General features: G+C 41.8%; 1 protein-coding gene across 3 annotated transcripts in view; it reads right to left on the bottom strand.

The window, feature by feature from the left end:
• The window catches only part of RNF216 (ring finger protein 216), a 170,456-nt gene extending 147,907 nt beyond the window's left edge, over nt 1-22,549 (bottom strand). For 2 of the 3 annotated variants that reach the window (XM_082645718.1, XM_082645720.1), the window contains exons 1-2: nt 22,416-22,549; nt 5,569-5,701 (exon numbers count right to left, since the gene is read on the bottom strand). In XM_082645718.1, coding sequence (XP_082501844.1) covers nt 5,569-5,632 — 64 coding nt within the window. In that variant the 5' untranslated portion in view covers nt 5,633-5,701; nt 22,416-22,549. Of the gene's footprint in view, nt 1-5,568; nt 5,702-18,678; nt 18,794-22,415 lie in introns of all 3 variants that reach the window. The other variant, XM_082645719.1, reaches the window with a different exon arrangement.
• Between the last annotated feature and the right edge of the window lie 538 nt (nt 22,550-23,087).

Genomic DNA, 23,087 nt, shown 5'->3' with positions numbered 1-23,087 from the left:
TTTCCATTTGCATGGAATATCTTTTTCCATCCCCTCACTTTCAGTCTGTATGTGTCCCTAGGTCTGAAGTGGGTCTCTTGCAGACAACATATATATGGGTCTTGTTTTTGTATCCATTCAGCCAGTCTATGTCTTTTGGTTGGAGCATTTCATCCATTTACATTTAAGGTAATTATCGATATGTATGTTCTTATTACCATTTCCTTGATTGTTCTGGGTTTGCTATTGTAGGTCTTTTCTTTCTCTTGTGTTTCCTGCCTAGAGAAGTTCCTTTAGCATTTATTGTATAGCTGGTTTGGTGGTGCTGAATTCTCTTAGCTTTTGCTTGTCTGTAAAGGTTTTAATTTCTTCATCGAATCTGAATGAGATCCTTGCTGAGTAATCTTCGTTGTAGGTTTTTCCCTTTCATCACTTTAAATATGTCCTGCTACTCCTTTCTGGCTTGCAGAGTTTCTGCTGAAAGATCAGCTGTTGAGCTTATGGAGACTCCCTTGTATATTATTTGTTGTTTTTCCCTTGCTGCTTTTAATACTTTTTCTTTGTATTTAATTTTTGATAGTTTCATTAATGTGTGTCTTGGCGTGTTTCTCCTTGGATTTATCCTGTACAGGACTCTCTGCGCTTCCTGGATGTGATTAACTCTTTCCTTTCCCATATTAGGGAAGTTTTCAACTATAATCTCTACAAATATTTTCTCAGTCCCTTTCTTTTTCTCTTCTTCTGGGGCCCCTATAATTCAAATGCTGGTGTGTTTAATGTTGTCCCAGAGGTCTCTGAGACTGTCCTCAATTCTTTTCTTTCTTTTTTCTTTATTCTGCTCTGCAGTAGTTATTTCCACTATTTTATCCTCCAGGTCACTTATCCGTTCTTCTGCCTCAGTTATTTTGCTACTGATTCCTTCTAGAGAATTTTTAATTTCACTTATTGTGTTGTTCATCATTGTTTGTTTGCTCTTTAGTTCTTCTAGGTCCTTGTTAAATGTTTCTTGTATTTTCTCCATTCTATTTCCAAGATTTTGGATCATCTTTACTCTCATTACTCTGAATTCTTTTTCAGGTAGACTGACTATTTCCTCTTCTTTTGTTTGGTCTGGTGGGTTTTTACCTTGCTCCTTCAACTGCTGTGTGTTTCTCTCTCTTCTCATTTTGCTTAACTAACTGTGTTTGGGGTCTCCTTTTCGCAGGCTGCAGGTTTGTAGTTCCCATTGTTTTTGGTGTCTGCCCCCAGTGGCTAAGGCTGGTTCAGTGGGTTGTGTAGGCTTCCTGGTGGAGGGGACTGGTACCTGTGTTCTGGAGGAAGGGGCTAGATCTTGTCTTTCTGGTGGGCAGGACCGCATCTGATGGTGTGTTTTGGGGCGTCTGTGACCTTATTATGATTTTAGGCAGCCTCTCTGTTAATGGGTGGGGTTGTGTTACTGTCTTGCTAGTTGTTTGGCATAGGGTGTCCAGCACTGTAGCTTGCTGGTCATTGAGTGGAGCTGGGTCTTGGCATGGAAATGGAGATCTCTGTGAGAGCTTTCGCTGTTTAATATTACATGGAGCCAGGAGGTCTCTGGTGGACCAATGTCCTGAACTTGGCTCTCCCACCTCAGAGACACAGGCCTGACACCCAGCCAGAGCACCAAGACCCTGTGAGCCACATGGCTCAGAAAAAAAGGGAGAAAAAAAGAAAGAAACAAAGGAAAAAAATAAATTAAATTAAATAGTTATTAAAATAAATAATAATAATTTTTAAAAAATTGGGCTTCCCTGGTGGCACAGTGGTTGAGAGTCTGCCTGCCAATGCAGGGGACGCGGGTTCGTGCCCCGGTCCGGGAGGTTCCAGTGTGCCACGGAGCGGCTGGGCCCATGGGCCGTGGCCGCTGGGGCTGTGCGTCTGGAGCCTGTGCTCCGCAGCGGGAGAGGCCACAGCACTGAGAGGGCCACGTACTGCAAAACAAATAAAATAAAATAAAAAATTAAAAAATTAAAAAGTAATTAAAAAAAAACGGAATCATAGGACAAATGGTAAAAGCAAAGCTATACAGACAAAATCACACAAAGAGGGCTTCCCTGGTGGCGCAGTGGTTGAGAGTCCGCCTGCCAATGCAGGGGACACGGGTTCATGCCCTGGTCCGCGAGGATCCCACATGCCGCAGAGTGGCTGAGCCCGTGAGCCATGGCCGCTGAGCCTGCGCGTCCGGAGCCACGGGAGAGGCCACAACAGTGAGAAGCCCACATACCGCAAAAAAAAAAAAAAAAAAAAAATCACACAAAGAAGCAGACACATACAAATTCACAAAAAGAGAAAAAGGAATAAAATATATATATCGTTGCTCCCAAAGTCCACCGCCTCAATTTTGGAATGAGGTTGTCTACTCAGGCATTCCACAGATGCAGGGTACATCAAGTTGAGTGTGGCGATATAATCCACTGCTCCTGAGGCTGCTGGGAGAGATTTCCCTTTCTCTTCTTTGTTCGCACAGCTCCTGGGGTTCAGCTTTGGATTTGGACCCACCTCTCCGTGTAGGTCACCTGAGGGTGTCTGTTCCTTCGCTCAGACAGGACGGGGTTAAGGTAGCAGCTGATTAGGGGGCTCTGGCTCACTCAGGCTAGGGGGAGGGAGGGGTACAGAATGCGGGGCGAGCCTGCGGTGGCAGAGGCTGGTGTGACGTTGCAACAGCCTGAGGTGCGCCGTGTGTTCTCCCGGGGAAGTTGTCCCTGGATCATGGGACCCTGGCAGTGGCAGGCTGCACAGGCTCCCAGGAGGGGAGGTGTGGACAGTGACCTGTGCTTGTACACAGGCTTCTTGGTGTCTGTAGCAGCTGCCTTAGCATCTCATGCCCGTCTCTGGGGTCCGCACTGAGAGCCACGGCTTGCGCCTGTCTCTGGAGCTCGTTTAGGTGGTGATCTGCATCCCCTCTCCTTGCGCACCCTGAAACAACGGTCTCTCGCCTCTTAGGCAGGTCCAGACTTTTTCCCGGACTCCCTCCCGGCTAGCTGTGGCACAAGAGCCCCCTTCAGGCTGTGTTCATGCAGCCGACCCCAGTCCTCTCCCTGGGATCTGACCTCCGAAGCCCAAGCCTCAGCTCCCAGCCCACGCCCGCCCCAGCGGGTGAGCAGACAAGCCTCTCAGGCTGGTGAGTGCTGGTCGGCACTCATACTCTGTGTGGGAATCTCGCCACTTTGCCCTCCGCACCCCTGTTGCAGTGCTCTCCTCTGTGGCTCTGAAGCTTCCACCTCCCGCCTCCCCCCCACCACACCCCGTCTCCGCCAGTGAAGGGGCTTCCTATCGTGTGGAAACTTTTCCTCCTTCACAGCTCCCTCCCACTGGTGCAGGTCCCATCCCTATTCTTTTGTCTGTTTTTCCTTTTTGCTTTTGCCCTACCCAGGTACGTGGGGAGTTTCTTGCCTTTTGGGAGGTCTGAGGTCTTCTGCCAGCGTTCAGTAGGTGTTCTGTAGGAGTTGTTCCACATGTAGATGTAGTTTCGATGTATTTGTGGGGAGGAAGGCGATCTCCACGTCTCACTCCTCTGCCATCTTGAAGGTCTCTCTGTACTCACACTCTGGGTGTATGACTGTTGTCTCCTTTTCTTCACATCCCAGGGCTCTTTGCTCAAAGAAGGTGACCAGTTCAGCTTAGAGACAGCAACACCTGGTGTGCGGCCTGGAGGGCAGACAGGGTTTCAGCCGCCCGGGTCTGTCCCGAGTAGAGTGGCAGTCCCATATATGTTTATTATGTCCAGTTTGTTGATCATGCTCTTCCAGTGTTCCATATTTATACAAATGTTTCTGTGTGCTTGGTCTCTCTCAGTTATTGAAAGAAACATGTTAAAATCTCCCATTTTGATTGCAGATTTGTCCAACTCTCCTTTTAGTTCTGTCAATTTTTTCTTTGTATATTCTGATACCATATTACTACTCTATAGAGATTAGAATTGTTCTATCTTCCCAGACTCTATCTTTCCCAGAACTCTTTATCTGTATAAACACTTCTGGCTGGATTGTCTACTTTATCTAATAATATATAGACTTAACAGCTCTGTCTTGAGGACTACTGTTTGCATAATGCATCTTTTTTTTTATTCTTGTACTTTTAACCTTACTTTACCTTTATTTGTAAGGCTATCTTCACTGGATATAGAATTCTAGGTGAATACTATTCAGCAATTAAAAGGGATTGAATTACTGACACATGCAACAACATGGATGAATCAGAAAAATTATGCTGTGCAGAAGAATTCAGGACAAAGAGTAAACACTGTATGATTCCATTTATATGAACCCATATAGTGACAAAAAGCAAATCAGTGGTTTCCTTAGTTCAGGAGTGGGGTGAGGACTACCTGCAAAGCGGCACACAGGAATCTTTCTGGATATGTTCTACATCATGATTGAGATGGTGGTTATATTGGTATATTCATTTTTCAAAACTCACTGAACTATACACTTAAAATGTGTATAGTTCCTCATGATAAAATTCCTCACAATGGGTGCAAAATACACAAAATGTGTCCAACAGAAAAATATACCTCTAAAGCCAATAATTTCCCAGAAAAAGTTATTCTTAAAGAAACTTTGTTGAAGTATATTTAAGACCCAGTTAAAAAAACAATCACAATGTTTATTTGATATACATGTTCAGAAAATTTGGAAATGATCATACATACAAATTACAACTAGGATTTAAAACTTCCTAAATCACAATAAATTATGGCTACAATCAGTAGCAAGTCAGAATACACATTAATAAAATCCTTAAAAACTTGGCATTTCTTTTGTTTTCATAATTTGCATAGTTTAAACAAATTTGTTTTTCTCAATTTATTTGCTTAATAAAATTTGCTCAATTTTAAATTATCTGAAAGCCCTATATATATAATTTACCTTCTGCTGGAAAAAGAAAAACTTCTTCATAAGCACAAAATATTATCAATGGGAAAACACACAAAAAATGGTATAACTTTTTCCATGGAATTTATACTTATGATCTTTTCCTACTCATCAGCATAACGTTTTTCCTTTTAGTCTAGATGTAACTGGGAATTACGATCTGATAGGAAATTTCATATGCGTTTAGGAATCTTAGAGAAATGTAGGCTCCTTTCCCTTTATGAATGAATGAATTTCCCCCAATTTTAAACTGTAAAGTCAAAGAATATACGTCCTAAAATTCCTTGTAAGGCTAAACCAGAACCTTCTGGCAAAAACTAAATTAAGTATTGTATGAGGGACCAGAAGTGCTTTAGCAGCAGATTCAGTACTTTCAGAATGTACAGGCCTGGAGGAGCACTCCTCTGCAGTCACCATTCCTTCAAAAACTGAGAACTACCACAGTTCCCATACTCCTACCTCTTAAGATCTAATCTACTTGTGATAGAAGGTTCTTAAACTTCATTCATGCCAGCAGGAATCACCATTTGACATAAAATTCTAGTCTGATGAGTCCATTTAAACCTGATGTCCTGAGATCTAAAAATGAAACGTCTCTGGGTTTTACATGGTGCAGAACAGATTCATTTCAAAGACAATATAACTGTAACACTAAGGGAAAAAGCAATGGTGAAAGAGAGAAAGCGAGAACACTTACCTCGTCCCCGGTGGCAGTGGAAGTTGTTCAAGTGAATTACCTCTTCATTGTTTCCCTCTGCCATTTTCCAATGCAGACATACACCTATGTGCTTGCTAATATCTAAACATGGTGACTACCTGTTCCACAGAGTCTGAAAAAGAAGAAAAAAAAAGAACATTAAGAATGAGGGAATATCAAAACTCTTCCCACATACCTGGTCAAGGTAGCATTCTAAGCTTATTGTGAAAACACCACTGAAAAGAAAAACAGGGGCTTCCCTGGTGGCACAGTAGTTAAGAATCCTGCCAATGCAGGGGACACAGCTTCAAGTCCTGGTCTGGGAATATCCCACATGCCGTGGAGCAACTAAGCCCATGTGCCACAACAACTGAGCCTGCACTCCAGGGCCCGCGTGCCACAACTACTGAAGCCCGCGTGCCTAGAGGCCGTGCTCCGCAACAAGAGAAGCCCATGTCCCACAACAAAGAGTAGCCCCCCGCTTGCCACAACTAGTGAAAACCCATGCACAGCAATGAAGACCCAACGCAGCCAAAAAATAAATAAATTAAATAAATTTAAAAGAAAAGAAAGAAAAAGAAAAATAAGGGGACTTCCCTGGTGGCACACTGGTTAAGACTCCGCACTCCCAATGCAGGGGGCCCAGGTTCGATCCCTGGCCAGGGAACTAGATCCCACATGCATGCTGTGACTGAGAGTTTGCGTGCCACAACTAAGGAGCCCATGTGCCTCAACTAAAGAGCAGGCAAGCGGCAACTAAGGAGCCCACCTGCTGCAACCAAGACCCCGCACAACAACAACAAAATAATAATAAATAAATAAATAAAAAGAAAAAAGAATAACTAAAAAGCTAACAGAACCGGGCTTCCCTGGTGGCGCAGTGGTTATTAAGAATCCACCTGCCAATGCAGGGGACATGGGTTCGAGCCCTGGTCTGGGAGGATCCCACATGGTGTGGAGCAACTAAGCCCGTGCACCACAACTACTGAGCTTGTGCTCTAGAGCCCGCGAGCCACAGCTCCTGAGCCCGCGTGCTGCAACCACTGAAGCCCACGCACCTAGAGCCTGTGCTTCACAGCAAGAGAAGCCACCACAATGAGAAGCACGCGCACTGCAACAAAGAGTAGCCCCTGCTCGCTGCAACTAGAGAAAGCCCACACACAGCAATGAAGACCCCATGCAGTCAAAAAAAATAAAATAAAAATGTGTATCTATAGCAACTTATATAAAATAAATAAATAAATAATAAAAAAGCTAACAGAAGAGGAAAAATGGAAATAAAAAAAAACCATTACTGCAAAAGAACATACGAAACAACATACAAAAGATCAGCAAAGGATCAAAGAACAGACGGAACATATATTTTAAAAAAGTAAAATTAAACCAGAAAAATTAAAATAAACAAAAAAGGAACTAAAAAACATTTTTCAAAAAGTAAAATTAGGGCTTCCCTGGTGGCGCAGTGGTTGAGCGTCCGCCTGCCGATGCAGGGGACGCGGGTTCGTGCCCCGGTCTGGGAGGATCCCACATGCCGCGGAGCGGCTGGGCCCGTGAGCCATGGCCGCTGAGCCTGCACGTCCGGAGCCTGTGCTCCACAACGGGAGAGGCCACAACAGTGAGAGGCCCGCGTACCACAAAAAAAAAAAAAAAAAGTAAAATTAAAAACTCAATTACAGCAACCTATGGAATGGGTGAAAATATCTGCAAATCATAATCCCTAATAAGATGCTAAAATCCAGAATATATAAAGAACTCACAGAGATCAATGGCAAAAAACCCCAAATAATCCAGTTTTAAAAAATGGGCAAAGGACCTAAATAGACATTTTCCCAAATAAGATATTCAAATGGCCAACAGGTATATTAAAAGGTGCTCAACAGGGCTTCCCTGGTGGCGCAGTGGTTGGGAGTCTGCCTGCCGATGCAGGGGACACGGGTTCATGCCCCGGTCCGGGAGGATCCCACGTGCCGCGGACTGGCTGGGCCCGTGAGCCATGGCCGCTGAGCCTGCGCGTCCGGAGCCTGTGCTCCACAATGGGAGAGGCCACAACAGTGAGAGGCCCGCGTACTGCAAAAAAAAAAAAAAAAAAAGGTGCTCAACAGTACTAAACATCAGGGAAATGCAAATCAAAATCACCTCTGCCTGTCAGAATGGTTATCATTCATTCAAAAACTCATTGTTATGAGCGATAACAATGCTAGCAGGATGTGGAAAAAAGGGAACCTTTGTACACTGTTGGTGGGATTATAAATTGGAACAGCCACTAAGGAAAACAGTATGGAGGTTCCTCAAAAATTTTTAAATAGAACTACCACATGATCCAGCAATTCCACTTCTGGGTGTATATCTGAAGGAAATGAAATATCTCGATACTTTGAAGATATCTGCACTGCCATGTTCACTGCAGCACTATTTATAATAGCCAAGACATGAAAGCAACCTAACTATCCACTGACAGATGAATGGGTAAAGAAAATGGAATACTATTCAACTACAAAAAAGAAGGAAATCCTGACATCTGAGACAACATGGATGGACCCTGAGAGCATTATACTAGGTGAAATAAGTCAGATAGAGAAAGACAAATTCTGTATGATCTCACTTACACGTGGAATCTAAAAACAAACAAGCAAACAAAAAAACCAAAACTATAAAAAAAAAAGACTCACAGAAAAAGAGATCAGATTTGTGTTTACAAGAGATGGGAGAATTGGATGAAGGTGGTCAAAAGGTAAAACTTCCAGGTATAAGATAAACAAGTACTGGGGATGTAATGTACAGCATGGGGACTAAGGTTAACACTGCTGTCTGGTGCATTTGAAAGCTGCTAAGAAGGTAAACCCTAAAAGTTCTCATCATAGGGAGAAAAAATTTTTTTCTTTTTTCTTTTGGTATCTATATGGATGGATGTTAACTAAACTTATCGTGGTCATCATTTCACAGTGTATGTAAGTCAAGTCGTTATGCTGTACAACTTTAAACAATTCAACTGTATCAGAAATTATATTACATAAACAGACTACTACAATGAAAAGACAAAGATTATCAGAATGGATAAATGAAACCCAACTAAGAGTGTTTTACAAGATAAACACTGTAAGTACAAGAAAACTGAAATATTTAAAGTAAAAGGATAGAAAGCAAACATCAAACATTTACAACTCATCTAATAAGTTCTTAATTTCAGATACTGTAGTTTTTAGTTATAAAATGTCTATCTGAGGAAATGCAGATGGCCAACAGGCACATGAAAAGATGTTCGGGCTTCCCTGGTGGCGCAGTGGTTGGGAGTCCGCCTGCCGATGCAGGGGACATGGGTTCGTGCCCCAGTCCGGGAGGATCCCACATGCCGTGGAGTGGCTGGGCCCGTGAGCCATGGCCGCTGAGCCTGCGCGTCTGGAGCCTGTGCTCCGCAACAGGAGAGGCCACAGCAGTGAGAGGCCCGCATACCGCAAAAAAAAAAAAAAAAAAAGATGTTCAACATCGCTAATCATCAGGGAAATACTAATCAAAATCACAAAGAGATATCAACTCGCATCTGTCAGAATGGCCATCATTAAAAAGAACACAAATAACAAATGTTGGAGAGGATGGGGAGAAAAGGGAACCCTTGTACACTGTTGGTGGGAATATAAACTGGAGCAGCCACTATGGAAAACAACATGGAGGTTTCTCAAAAAACTAAAAACAGAACTACCATATGACCTAGGAATTCTACTCTTGGGTATTTATTTGAAAAAAACAAAAACACTAATTCAAAAAGATACATGCACCCCAACGTTCATCGCAGCATTATTTACAATTGCCAAGATACTGAAGCAACTTAAGTGTCCAACAAAAAGATGAATGGATAAAGAAGATGTGGTATATTTATACAATGAAATACTACTCAGCCACAAAAAAGAAAGTTTTGCCATTTGCAGCAACACAAATGAACTTGGAGGGCATTATGCTAAGTGAAAATAAGACAGAGAAAGACAAATACTGTAAAGTATTACTTATATGTGGAATCTAAAAAATACATCAAACTATTGAATGTAACAAAAAAGTAGGAAACTCACACATATAGAGAACAAAGCAGTGGTTACCAGTGGAGAGAGGAAAGGGGGCAGGGGCAATAATATAGCGGTAGGGGGAATAAAGGTACAAAATATTAGGTATAAAATAAGCTACAAGGATATACTGATTGTACAACATGGGGAATATAGCCAATATTTTATAATAACTATAAATGGAATATAACCTTTTAAAACTGTAAATCACTGTTTTGTACACCTATAACTTATATAATACTGTACAGCAACTATACGTCAATAAAAAGTCCATCTGATTTTTAAAAATAAATTCTAGTTCTCTGTTGAAATTCTCTTTAACTATTTTATCCCCCTGCTCTTTACAAAACCCATAAAAAACTGCATGAGTGCACTAGTATCAGACAAAATGGATATTACAAGTATTATTACAAACAAGTAGGGAGGTTTCATCCAGATAAGAATGTCAACTCACAGAAGATATAACAACGTTAAACCTGTATGAACTTAATGACACAGTTTCAAAATATATATGGCTTAAACTGACAGACCTTAAAGAAATAAGACAAATCCACACCTACAGCTGGCCAGAAGACTTGAATAGCACTATCAAACAGCTGACTTAACTGACATTTATAGATCACTCCACCTAACTACTGCAGAATACACATTCTTTTCAAATGCACCAGGAACATTTACAGAACAGACTACATGCTGAGCCATAAAGCTAGCCTCAACAAATTTGCTGGGCTTGAAATCATATAGCATGTGTTGTATGACAACAGTCAGTAAAAGAAAGATAAATTGGAAATTACTAAGTATTAGAAATTAAGCAACCTAAACAACCCATGGGTTAAAAAAGAAATTACATTGAAAATTAGAAACTATTTTGACTGAACTGAAAGGTAATGAAAACAAAACACATCAAAATTTGTGGGATGGAATTAAAGCAGTGCTGAGAGGATAATTTACAGGTCCAAATGCATACTTTAGAGAAGAAAAAACAACCCAAAAATCATTGATTTAAGCTTTGATCTCAAGAGGTTAGAAAAAGAGCAATAAATTAAACCCAGAAAAAGTAGACAGAAAAAACTTATAAGAGCAGAAATTGAAACAGATTATAAACATAAAACAGAAAAATCAAAGCAAAAAGGTTTCCCTAAAAGGATTAATAACATACAAAAAAATCTAAAAAGATTAATAAGATTGATAAACCTTTATTAAGGGAGAAAACACAAATTACCACCATCTGGAATGTTAAAGAAGACACCACTACAGACTCCACAATATAAAAAAATACCATGAATAACTTTATACCTCTTAATTTGAAATTTTAATTGAAATAAACTCCTTGAGACATAATTTACCACAACTGAACAAAAAAATTAAATTTCAACAGATCTCTATCAAATAAAGAAACTGAATAAGTAATTAATAACCTTCCCACAAAGAATACAGCAAGCCCAGTAAAGTTTCCTAAACATTTGAGGAAGAAATGTAACTAGTATTACAAAAACTCAGAGAACAGAAAAAGAGCAAACATTATTTCTGAAATCATTTTATGAGGCTAGCACAATTTTGATACTGAATAGTGATAAGAAGTTTACTAGAAAGACTAGAATCTCTCATGAACACAAATGAAAAATCCTAACCAAAGCAATGCAATGTTCATTACTAGAATAAAAGAAAACTACATAGTCACTGCAGTTGAAAAAAAGAAGTGTTCAAAATTAACACCTATTCACGACTAGAATCTCTCAGCAAACTGGTACTGGAAGTGAATTTCCTTCATCTAATTAAAGCCATTTCAAAAATACTAGAGCAATCCTCACACCGAAGAGTGAAACACTGAAAAGCTTTCTCTCTGAAACTGAGAAGAGTTTTCACCATTTTTTGGTCAACACTGTATTGGAGGTTGTAGCAAGTAGAGTCAGGCAATAAAAAGAAATAAAATACCAGTTTGAAAGGAAGAAATAAAACTGGTGTTATCTGCAGATAAGATTGTGGTACTGATGCAAAGAGAAAAATAGAACAGAGGGCTCAGAAACACAGCCACATACACCTGGTTACCCACATAAAAACAAAGGTGTTACTGAAATGCAGTGGGAAGAATGGCCTTTTCAATAAACATTGCTGGGCCAAGTGGATATCTATATGGGAAGAAAATGAGCCTTGATACATTCCTTATACCACCCATCAACATCAATTCCAGATAGATTACATGAAAGAGAAAACAATAAAGATACTAGAAGATTACAAGAGAACAAAATTATGTATATCTGTATGTGTAACTGTACACAGAGATACCACTGGAATAAGTGAATGAATGAAAAACAAAATCTCTAGATACAAGGCCAATATACAAAAAATGAACTAGTATGAAACAAACAAAAAAAGACATTTTAAAAGAGTAGCATCGAAAACAATCAAATAACAGGGATAAACACATTAAAAATGTGTAAGACCTCTACACAGAAAACTGTAAAACATCACTGAGAGAAATTAAAGAAGAATAAATAAATGGAGAGACACACCACATTTGTGGGTTGGAAAACTCAAGTTTGTAAAGATGTCAATTCTCCCCAAATTGGTCTACAAGTTTAAGACAGCCTTAGTCAGATTTAAAAAATGGATATGTACTAGATGATTCTAAAACTTACAGGAAAATGTAAAGAACCAAGAATAAGTAAAGCACTCATAAACAAAACATGGAGAATTTATACTACTGGATATTAAGTCTTATTATTATAAAGCTACAATAATTAAGACAATGTGGTACTGGCAAAAGAAGAGAAAAATAGACCAATGGAACAGAGTCCACGAACAGATTCATTCACATATGGACGACTGATTTATGACAAAAGGAGCACTGCAGGGCTTCCCCGGTGGCGCAGCGGTTGAGAGTCTGCCTGCCGATGCAGGGGACACGGGTTCGTGTCCCGTTCCGGGAAGATCCCACATGCCGCGGAGCGGCTAGGCCCGTGAGCCATGGCCACTGAGCCTGCGCGTCTGGAGCCTGTGCTCCACAACGGGAGAGGCCACAACAGTGAGAGGCCTGCATACCCCCCCCCCCAAAAAAAAAAAAAAAAAAAAAAAAAAAGGAGCACTGCAGAGCAGTGGATAAACATGATTTTTAAACTACCTGACACTGTACTGGAAAACTGTATTTTGGGAGGATAGGAAAGATCAAAGAACTAGACCTCTTCCTCATGCCTTAGACGAAAACAATTTCAGGTGAACTCTTGATTTAAATGGTAAGGTAAAATAATGAAGTTTCTTAAAGATAACATAAGAAAATACCTGCACAAATTGGAGCTGGAAAAGATATCTTAAACAGGAAATAAAAAGGGGTGTCCACCAAAGAAAAGACTGAAATATTGTACATTAAGATAAAATACTTCTGTTCACCAAAGAAATTATTAAGAGTGAAAAGGCAAACCACTGGGAAAAGAAATTTGCAATACATATAACAAAGGCTCCTATCTAGAAAATACAAAGAACTCCTACATGTTAACTGAAAATAGGAAAAAAAAAAAAAAAGAAAGGAAAAGAAGAATCAGACAACTTAAAAGAAAAATGGGGGCTTCCCTGGTGGTGCAGTGGTTAGGAATCCGCCTGCCAGTGCGAGAAACACGGGTTCAAGCCCTGGTCCGGAAGGATGCCACATGCCGCGGAGCAACTAGTCTCGTGCACCACAACTACTGAGCCTGCACTCTAGAGCCTGTGAGTCACAACTATTGAAGCCCGTGCGCCTAGAGCCCGTGCTCTGCAACAAGAGAAGCCACCGCAATGAGAAGCCTGCGCGCCACGATGAAGAGTAGCCCCCACTCGCTGCAACTAGAGAAAGCCCGTGCACAGCAGTGAAGACCCAAAGCAGCCAAATATAAATAAATAAACAAATAAATAAATAAATTCTGGGAAGATGGCAGTAATGGTGGCACCATAGCTTTTAAATCTCCCCAAATTTTCAAATAAAAAACAGAAAAAAAAATCCCTGGTTACAAAAATTCCAGTTTACAAAAAAACAAGACAAAACAAAGGAGTCTCCACAAACTCCAAAGTGCAAGCACATGAAGACAAACCACCAAGAGCCACACAATTTCTGAAGCATCACTGGTGCCTCAGAAAGCACAGGGTACCATTCAAATCTGAGAACAGTATCAATACATAACCCCAAATAACCGACAGGAATTCACTGGAAAGCACAGAGGCCAATCTGAAAAAGGAGCTAATACTACGAAGCAGTTTTGCTCAATTCAATAGTGGGTAAATGCAAGGTAGGCCCTGACCCTGTAAGATCTGAAAAAGATATGGCAGTCTAGGACCCATGAAGTTTTGAAACTCATCAACCAGGGATCCCTGACAGGACACAGCCCTATGAGAAGAAAATGCTGGGAACAGTTAAACTGAGTAAGATAGAGACAAAGGAAAGAGAAGTGTGGTCCAGATAAAAATAGAGAACAGAATCAAGAAGCCTCAAAAAGCAAGCTGCCATATTTTGAACACTGTATGAAGAGGGAGCTCTGTGAAATTAGAAAAAGTTATCCTAAACTACATCTCCTTCTAAAAGTCCAAGAAAGCATCCGTTAACAGAGGAATGGATAAAGAAGCCATGGTACATATATACAAGGGACTATTACTCAGCCATAAAAAAGAACAAAATAATGCCATTTGCAGCAACATGGATGGACCCAGAGACTGTCTTACTGAGGGAAGTCAGACAGAGAAAGACAAATATCATATGATATTGTTTATATGTGGAATCTAAAAAAGGGTACAAATGAACTTATCTACAAAGCAGAAACAGAGCTGCAGATGTAGAAAGCAGACCTATGGTTACCAGGGTGTAAGGGGGGTGAGGAGGGATAAACTGGAAGACAGGGATTGATATATACACACTACTATATATAAAATAGGTAACTAATAAAGACCTACTGTATAGCACAGGGAACTCTACTCAATACTCTGTAATGGCCTATACGGGAAAAGAATCTAAAAGAGTGGATATATGTATATGTATAACTGAATCACTATGCTGTACACCTGAAACTAACACAACATTGTAAATCAACTATACTCCAATAAAAAAATTTTTTAAATCCCAAAAAGCTAATTTCACTAAAAATTAACAAAGAAAAGAACTGATGTCAAAACTCATATAAAGGTGTAAGAAAAACAAGAAGCAAAACATCCCTATAAACAATAACAACATGCCAGAAAGATAAAACAACCTAAGGGTCACTAAGAAAATAATATGACATAAAATAAAATAAATCAGAACTAGAAAAACTGAGAAATGAAGTGACATATCTCAGGAAAGAAACAGAAATTAAATAAAGTGTTTTAGGAATGCAGACTAAATTAGAAGAAACACAAGTGTTAATGAACACAACACATACTGCTTTAGGAGAACTGAAAGGTGAAAGGAAAAATTTAAATAGAAAAACGGAGAGATAAAGGAGCTCTTGAATAAACTGAAAGGGAAGAAAACACAAAAAATTGTAACTGAAAAAAAAAACTTTCCTAAAGTAAAAATATTAAAGCTACATTTCAAAAGAGCACAGTACATACCTAAGGAAAGCAACCCAGAATGACAACCATCAAGACACATTCTAGTAAAATTACTGGACTTGAAAGAAAGAAAAAAATCCTTTAGCATCTGGGCTTGAGAATTATAACAGAAAAAATTAAGATTATTAACAGATTTTTACAGTGATGCTTTAAGACACTCGAAAACAGATTAAGATACTTAAAAAAAAAACATGAGCCATAGATTTTATATCCAGCAAAACTAATTTTAAGAAAAAAGCGCACAAACTTAACAATGTACAAGAACTTCCTACAAGATTTTCCTCAGGAATCAACAGAAAAGCAAGCTTCAGGCAACCAAAGTGACTAGAGAGACACTGACACAAAGACTAGTGGTAAACATGAAATACATAATTACTTTAGTACTAAGATTAACTTATAACTAAGATTGAATGATACAGTACAATTGTAAAAATTATGGGGGAGGGAAGCATATGAAAGATTTTAAAGTTGTTTACAGTAATCATGTTGGTGGTGACATTCTGAGACTTTAATTTTGACACTTTTGGGTGTGTTAAAACAAGGTTATAGCATATTCTAATTCTATCAATCCCTGTGTCCTTGAGAATCAAGATTTTTAGTGTGGTAAAAAGGAATTATAATATAGAAGCAATAAAGTAAGTTAAGTAAAACCACTATAGTCCTAAATTTGAATTATAAATATTAGCATAAACTCATAAAATATTTTACTTCCATCCAAAAAAAAAAAAGTTTTCAAACAAGACCTGCTTGCAGCAATGAACATCCATAGTGCCCAGATTATTTGAAATACTATTTCTCATCGAAAGAGATGAAGGCTTTTGGGACAAATTACTAATTCCAAGTCTGGGGCGGGAATCATACAAAATAAACATGGAACATCTTGTCATATCACATATCAAGGAAGCTATCAAAGACTACTTATCAAAGACTGAATCATGTCAGAATAAATTCCTGAAGAGGCTTCCACTGGCCAAAGATGGAACATTTTGAACTTCAGTAAAGATAATAATTGATATGGTACAAACATCTTAGGAAAATGTATAAATGAAAGTGTTCATAATTTTTTTAAAAGGTCATTTTCAGAAGATGATAGTCAACCAATACATTACCTTTAAAACTGGTAAAACAAAGGCAAAGAATCAGGCATTTTCTTGCCTTTTCTATATAAACTATATCACTGGGTAACCAAATAGCAGATGAGGAAATCATTTCTTTATAAAATTATTCTAGTATTAATTGAAAACTTCAATTAAAATATCACCATTTTGCAATCCTCAGTAATTTACTGGGCCTTGGAATTCCCTGGCATTCCAGTGGTTAGGACTTGGCACTTTCATTCCAGTGGCCCAGGTTCAATCCCTGGTCAGGGAACTAAGATCCCACAAGCGGAAAAAAAAAAAAAAAAAAAAATTACAGGACCTAGACATTGAATATCATTGACTGCTAACATCATAGAGACAATAAGACATAACTGCCTTCTGAGGAAAGAACACTATCTACTGTCTTGACAGAAACAATCAGATCTGGACACAGCCTAATTTTTAGAATAGAAGCTATCTGAAAAATGAAATTTTTGAATTACACCATTAAGTACGCCATCTAAATCAGGTATTCTCAATGGCGGCAATTTTGCAAGGGGGTAAAAAGATCTTATATATTACAATGGTTTGTCATCCTCCCAAATTCAATCCCACCCAACAAAATCTTATTCCTTAGTATTTAATGGGGGAGAATCAGGAAAAAATGTCTAAAATGGCTCTACAGGGAGGAATGATTTTTTTTTTTAAGCCTGACAAAGACCTATCTAGGCTCTGGGAAACTAACAGGTCAAATGATTCAGGTTCAACAACAGATAAATTATAAGGAAAAATAAAAGGAATGGAAGAGGAACCCTAGATTTAAAAGATATAGGGATGCACTCAGGTGAAAAAACCATAAAGAAATACAAGAAAACGATCAGACTAATGGTTAATTTCAGGGGGAAGGAATGAATTATGCTCAGGACAGCATGCACAGAGCAGGCTTGGGGATGATCTACTTCTTGACCTAAGTAGTACATACAAACACCTTATAATAATTCATTAAGCCATACATGTTTTATATATTGTTTTATTTGTAAAGGGTAAAAAACTCCCATGAGATACTGCATACCCATAAGGATTGCTAGAAGCCTGAAAATTGATGACCAAGTGTTGCTGAGGATTTGGAGCAATGGGGACTTTCATGTACCATTGGTAGGAGAGGAAACTGGTACCACAACTGTGCAAAAAAGAATCCTTCATACTTTATCAATTATAGTGGAAAATATAAATCCTGGAAGACTCAATCCACTGTAAAATGTGTACTACAGAAATGTACGCTTATACGCACCAGCTCTATGCACAAGAATGTTCACAGCAGCACTATTCCTAACAGCCAAAAACTGAAAAGGACTCATATCAATGACAGAATGGACAAATACACTGAGGTATGCTCATACAACTGAAACATACACAGCATCAAGAATCAAGCCACAGTACTCACACGCAATATGAAGGGATCTTAAAACATAATGGCTGAGTGAAGGAATTCAGACATAAAAGAAAATATACTGAATGCCTCCATTTAGATAAAGTTTAGGCATAGGCCTAAACTTAGCTGTTCAGGGTGAAATTTCTTTGTGTGTGTGTGTTGTATTTAACAATGGAAAACTTAGAGGGAAAAACGTCACCATAAGGGAAAAAAGTCACCCTAAGGGAAAAAACAGAGTGGTTGCCTCTATGAAACAGTATTTGGAGGTCAAGAGAAGAGGATTACTGCTTTTATTTCTTTCTGTAACTTGATTTTTTTTTTTTTTTTGGCGATACGCAGGCCTCTCACTGCTGTGGCCTCTCCCGTTGTGGAGCACAGGCTCTGGACGCGCAGGCTCAGCGGCCATGGCTCATGGCCCAGCCGCTCCGCGGCATGTGGGATCCTCCCAGACCGGGGCACGAACCCGTGTCCCCTGCATCGGCAGGTGGACTCTCAACCACTGCGCCACCAGGGAAGCCCCTGCAGTTTGATTTTTGAACCATTTTCTTGCTTTACTCTGATGGACATCACAAGAATGAAAATCAGTAAGTAAGAACCAATGGGGGACAATTATAACTGCTACAGTGGCTTTTCAGTTCCAAGATCCTATCTGTGGAAGTATATCCTCCAGTCCCAGCCACCTTGGCTGACAGCATGTGGGGGGGAGAAAAAAGGCCGAGTTGAGTCCTTCCCAATTTCTGGACTCAAAAAACTGCCAACAAATAAAACTGTGATACTAAGTCACCAGGCTTGGAGGTGGTTTGCTAACACGTCAGTGAAGCAGAGCTCTAAGTTTATTTTCTAACCAATGGGAAGCAATGCAGAGAGCTGTGCTTTAGGAAAATCAACCTAGCTGCAGTGTGTAATCTAGTGGCAGGAAACCCAGGAAGCAAGAGCCGGTGAAGTCTGAACTAACGGTAACAGTAAGCAGAGGGAGGAAAAGATACAAGATACTGACCACAGAGGTTAGATTCAATGGGATTTTTGTATGTAATTGGCCATGAAGGGCATGAGGAAACAAGGAGTCAAAGTTGACCTCGATGTTGAGATCAGGTGACTGGAAGATGGTGATCCTATTAAGAAAGAACAAGGAAGCTGATGAGTTCAGAATAAGAAAATGCAATGCATATTAATTTCAATACATAAACAAAATGAAAAAACTACAGTAAAATAGCATCCATAATTACAGATAATATGCAAACAATTAGTGTGGAGTTTAAGCAGTTTAAAAGAGCTCTAAAAATCCTGTTATCAGTATCTTTCTACAAAACAAAAGGTTTTAAACCAAAAATTATTCAAAATTTTCGGTGGGGAAGCTACAGAGTTTAATATATAACACTGAGATTTCTCCTCAACTGTCAACTGAAAATTGGTTCAGAAACTGGGATGTGGAAGCAACCTAAGTGTCCATCGACAGATAAATGGATAAAGGAGATGTGGCACATATATACAATGGAACACTACTTAGCCATAAAAAGAAACGAAATTGAGTTATTTGTAGTGAGGTGGATGGATCTAGAGTCTGTCATACAGAGTGAAGTAAGTCAGAAAGAGAAAAACAAATACCACATGCTAACACATATATATGGAATCTAAAAAAAAAAAAAAGGTCATGAAGAATCTAGGGGCAGGACAGGAATAAAAATGCAGACCTACTAGAGAATGGACTTGAGGATACGGGGAGGGGGAAGGGTAAGCTGGAACGAAGTGAGAGAGTGGTATGGACAGATATACACTACCAAACGTAAAACAGATAGCTAGTGGGAAGCACCTGCATCGCCCGGGGAGATCAGCTCAGTGCTTTGTGACCACCTAGGGGGTGGGATAGGGAGGGTGGGAGGGAGACGCAAGAGGGAGGGGATATGGGGAAATATGTATACATATAGCTGATTCACTTTGTTATACAGCAGCAACTAATACAACATTGTAAAGCAATTACACTCCAATAAAGATGTTTAAAAAAAAAGAAAGAAAAGAAAAAGAAACTGGGATGGATAGGCAAGCATATCCTCATCCACAAAGGGGAGAAATCAATGTTTTCAATGATATTTTTACAGTTGAATCCGCTGTGAACTCGTGATATCCTGTCCCTTCTATCCCAATACTGTCTACAGGTTACACCCTGTGATAAATTTTCATATAGCATTGAGTTGTTTTTTTTTAAAAACCACAGATCTCATCATGGTAGAGCCAAAATCCTTACCATGGCCTGTGAAACACTGCCTCATTTGGCCCTTGCTGACATAGCTAGCCCCACCTCATACCTCTTCCCCCTATTCACCAATCTGCAGACGCCATGGCTCAGGTCCTTGAACATTCCATGCTTCTGCCTTCCACTTCCGGCTCTTCTCTCTGGCTGGGTTACTCTTCTTCACTGCCTCTCTTTGACCAAATTAACTGTATTCACCCTTCAGTTCCTCATCTTAAATGTCACCTCCTCAGAGAAAAACCTTTCTGGACTAACCCCAGTGTTTGTTCACACACCTCTCATTCCTTCAAAGTACTCACTACAATGATAATCTACAATTTAGGAAGCTATGATTAATATCTATCTCCTCTGCTAAAAAACGTTCATTCCCATAGCCTCAGGACATAGGACACAGCCTGGCAAAAGTAAATATTCCAGAAGAACTTGAACAAACAAGAAGTTCACAGGTATAGAAGGATAATTAGGAGCATGAACTCTGGAGCCAAACTGGGTTCAAGTCCCAGCTCTGATCCTTACAAGCTTTGCAACTAGCTAAGTTATTTTTCAGCACCTCCCTTTCTTCCTCTTTAAAATAAGAATAATGACAAAACCCACGGCACTGAGGAGTCAAAGAGTTAATATATGGAAAATCCTTAGAACAGTATCTGGCTAAAGACAGATGTCTGTAAAGATCTTAACCATAGCCTAGAATTTAGTGAACCCTCATTAAACAGGAACTATCAGAATTAGCAAACACAGGCTCTCCCATCTATCCTGTTTCATAAACTTTCAGTCTCCCAGACTCACATCTCAACTTCCTTTATTAGACTTCTCCAAAGGGGTTGCAAGGCTTCTCTTTTATTAGCTACTGCCTGTCTTCAGGAGAAAAATCTAAAGCCTCTATTTAAGCTTACGGGGAGGTCCAAAATCTGGCCCCAGGCTCTCCAAATATTTCCTTAAATTAAACCACTCCTTACCCCCAGCCGCAATAAATTACTTCTACAAAACACCAACGAGGGCTTCCCTGGTGGCGCAGTGGTTGAGAGTCCGCCTGCCGATGCAGGGGACACGGGTTCGTGCCCCGGTCCGGGAAGATCCCACATGCCGCGGAGCGGCTGGGCCCGTGAGCCATGGCCGCTGAGCCTGCGCGTCCGGAGCCTGTGCTCCGCAACGGGAGAGGCCACAACAGTGAGAGGCCTGTGTACCGCAAAGAAAAAAAAAAAAAAAAACCCAAAAAACCACCAACGAAGCAAGGCCATTTCTTAAAGGTCTTGCAGCAGGCCAGCATACTAAAGTCTGCCCAGCCCTCTCTCAGCAGGGTAAGTCATCTTCTCTCTGAATCAAAAAGCCTAGGACAGGGACTTCCCTGGTGGCGCAGTGGTTAAGAATCCACCTGCCAATGCAGGGGACACAGGTTCGAGCCCTGGTCCGGGAAGATCCCACGTGCCGCGGAGCAACTAAGCCCGTGCGCCACAACTACTGAGCCTGTGCTCTGGAGCCTGCGAGCCACAACTACTGAGCCCACGCACCTGGAGCCCATGCTCCGCAACAAGCCACCGCAATGAGAAGCCCGCGCACCGCAAGTCCCCCCTCGCCGCGACCAGAGAAAGCCCCTGCGCAGCCATAAATAAAAAAATAAATAAATAAAAATAAAAAAGCCTGGGACAACCCTACCCAGGCGCTTATCGCGACGCATCCGAGTTCTTTACAGAGCCCTCGGCTCGCTGATGTCGGAACCCTGCCCAGCGGATATCACCGGGACCCTGCAAGCACTCAGTGAGCTTGGTCACGGGACTGAAGCGGCCCGAAGTTTTCAACAATCGTCCCACACGGTATTCGGGCCACATCTCACGCGGGAAGATCGGCCTCGTTCGCCGCTCGGCGCTCCGGGCACATTTGTCGGGTTCGCGTTCCCCGCGCTGCCCAGGGTTCTGACCCACTCGGGGAGGCCTCACGAGGGCTGGGCAGCAGTGGCCGCCTTTTCGGGAAGACGCCCCTCCAGAGCCGAGTCGGGAGGGTTTGGGACCGCGGCCCGTCAGCCCCCCGCCAACCCCCGCCCGGACCAGGGCGTCGGAGTTCAAAGTCACGGCGTGTTGCCCCCCCGCGCACCCCCGGCCGCGTTCGGCTCCACGGCCACCGCCTCCCGTGAGGCGCCGCCGAGGAAACTTGGTCTTTCGGCGCTACCGGCCCGCGAAACTTCCCGAAGTGGCGGGAGCGGCGGAGGGTCCGCCGGCCGCCCGCGCCTCTATCGCTCCTTCTCGGCCGCTAGCCCCGCTGCTCCGGCCGCTCGGCGCTAGGCGGCGCCCCGCGCGGCCCCGGGTTCGCTCGCGTCGGGGCCGCGGCTGAGCCCGGCCAGCGCCCCCCGCCGCCCCTCACAAACGAGCCCCCGCCCCCACCCTCACCCCTGGGCTCAATGGAGGCGCCGGGCGGAGACGCCACTAGCCTCACAGAGCCTCCCGAATAGCTGGCGCGCCCCGCGGCCGACACTTACTCGCCACTCAACTCACCGGCTCTCGAGGCGGGTTCGGCGGCTTCTGTCGCCGCAGCTTCTAGTCAGCTGGAGCAGCGCGAGAGCTTCGGGGCCGCAGCCGAGGCCGCCGCTGCGCTCCTTCCGGCCCTGCCGCGGCGTCACCCCGCGCCTGCGCACAGCGCCCCCTCCCGACTACTGACAGGAAGAACCATAGAGGCACGCCGGGTGATAGGGAGGAGGGGTCTGGGGAGTAACACCATAGAGAGGGACGCCTGTCCGCTTCTCCATCCCGGCTCACGGCCCGCTGAGTCTTGACTCCCCCACTAGGTGGGAGGACGAAAGGAACTGAGAGCCCCTCAACCCCGTGAGGAGGTGTCGCTGTCTCCCTGGAGTTGAAAACTCCAGGGCGTGAAGCGTGAAGCGGGCAGCCGTGGAAATCTCCTGGATATGCATTTATTTGCATCCGTTGCCTTTGGCAAGTCATTCATGCAACACATTTTCGGAGGGCTTCCAGTATGCTAGGCACTGTTCCAGGAATTGGAGCCAAAACGGTATAGACTGTCCCTGTTCTCATGAAGCTTATGTTTTATTGGGAAGTCAATAACTGGTGAACTAATTAACTAACCAACTAAAATACTGGCCCAGACAGGAAGTGTTCTGGAAACACACACACACACATACACACACACGAAAAATAAAATAGAGAAAG

This window comes from Mesoplodon mirus (genome assembly GCF_964341445.2).
Source record: "Mesoplodon mirus genome assembly, chromosome: 15".
NCBI lineage: Eukaryota > Metazoa > Chordata > Mammalia > Artiodactyla > Ziphiidae > Mesoplodon > Mesoplodon mirus.
The sequence above is the reverse complement of the archived record's forward strand: the minus strand, read 5'-3'. Positions and strand labels throughout refer to the sequence as shown.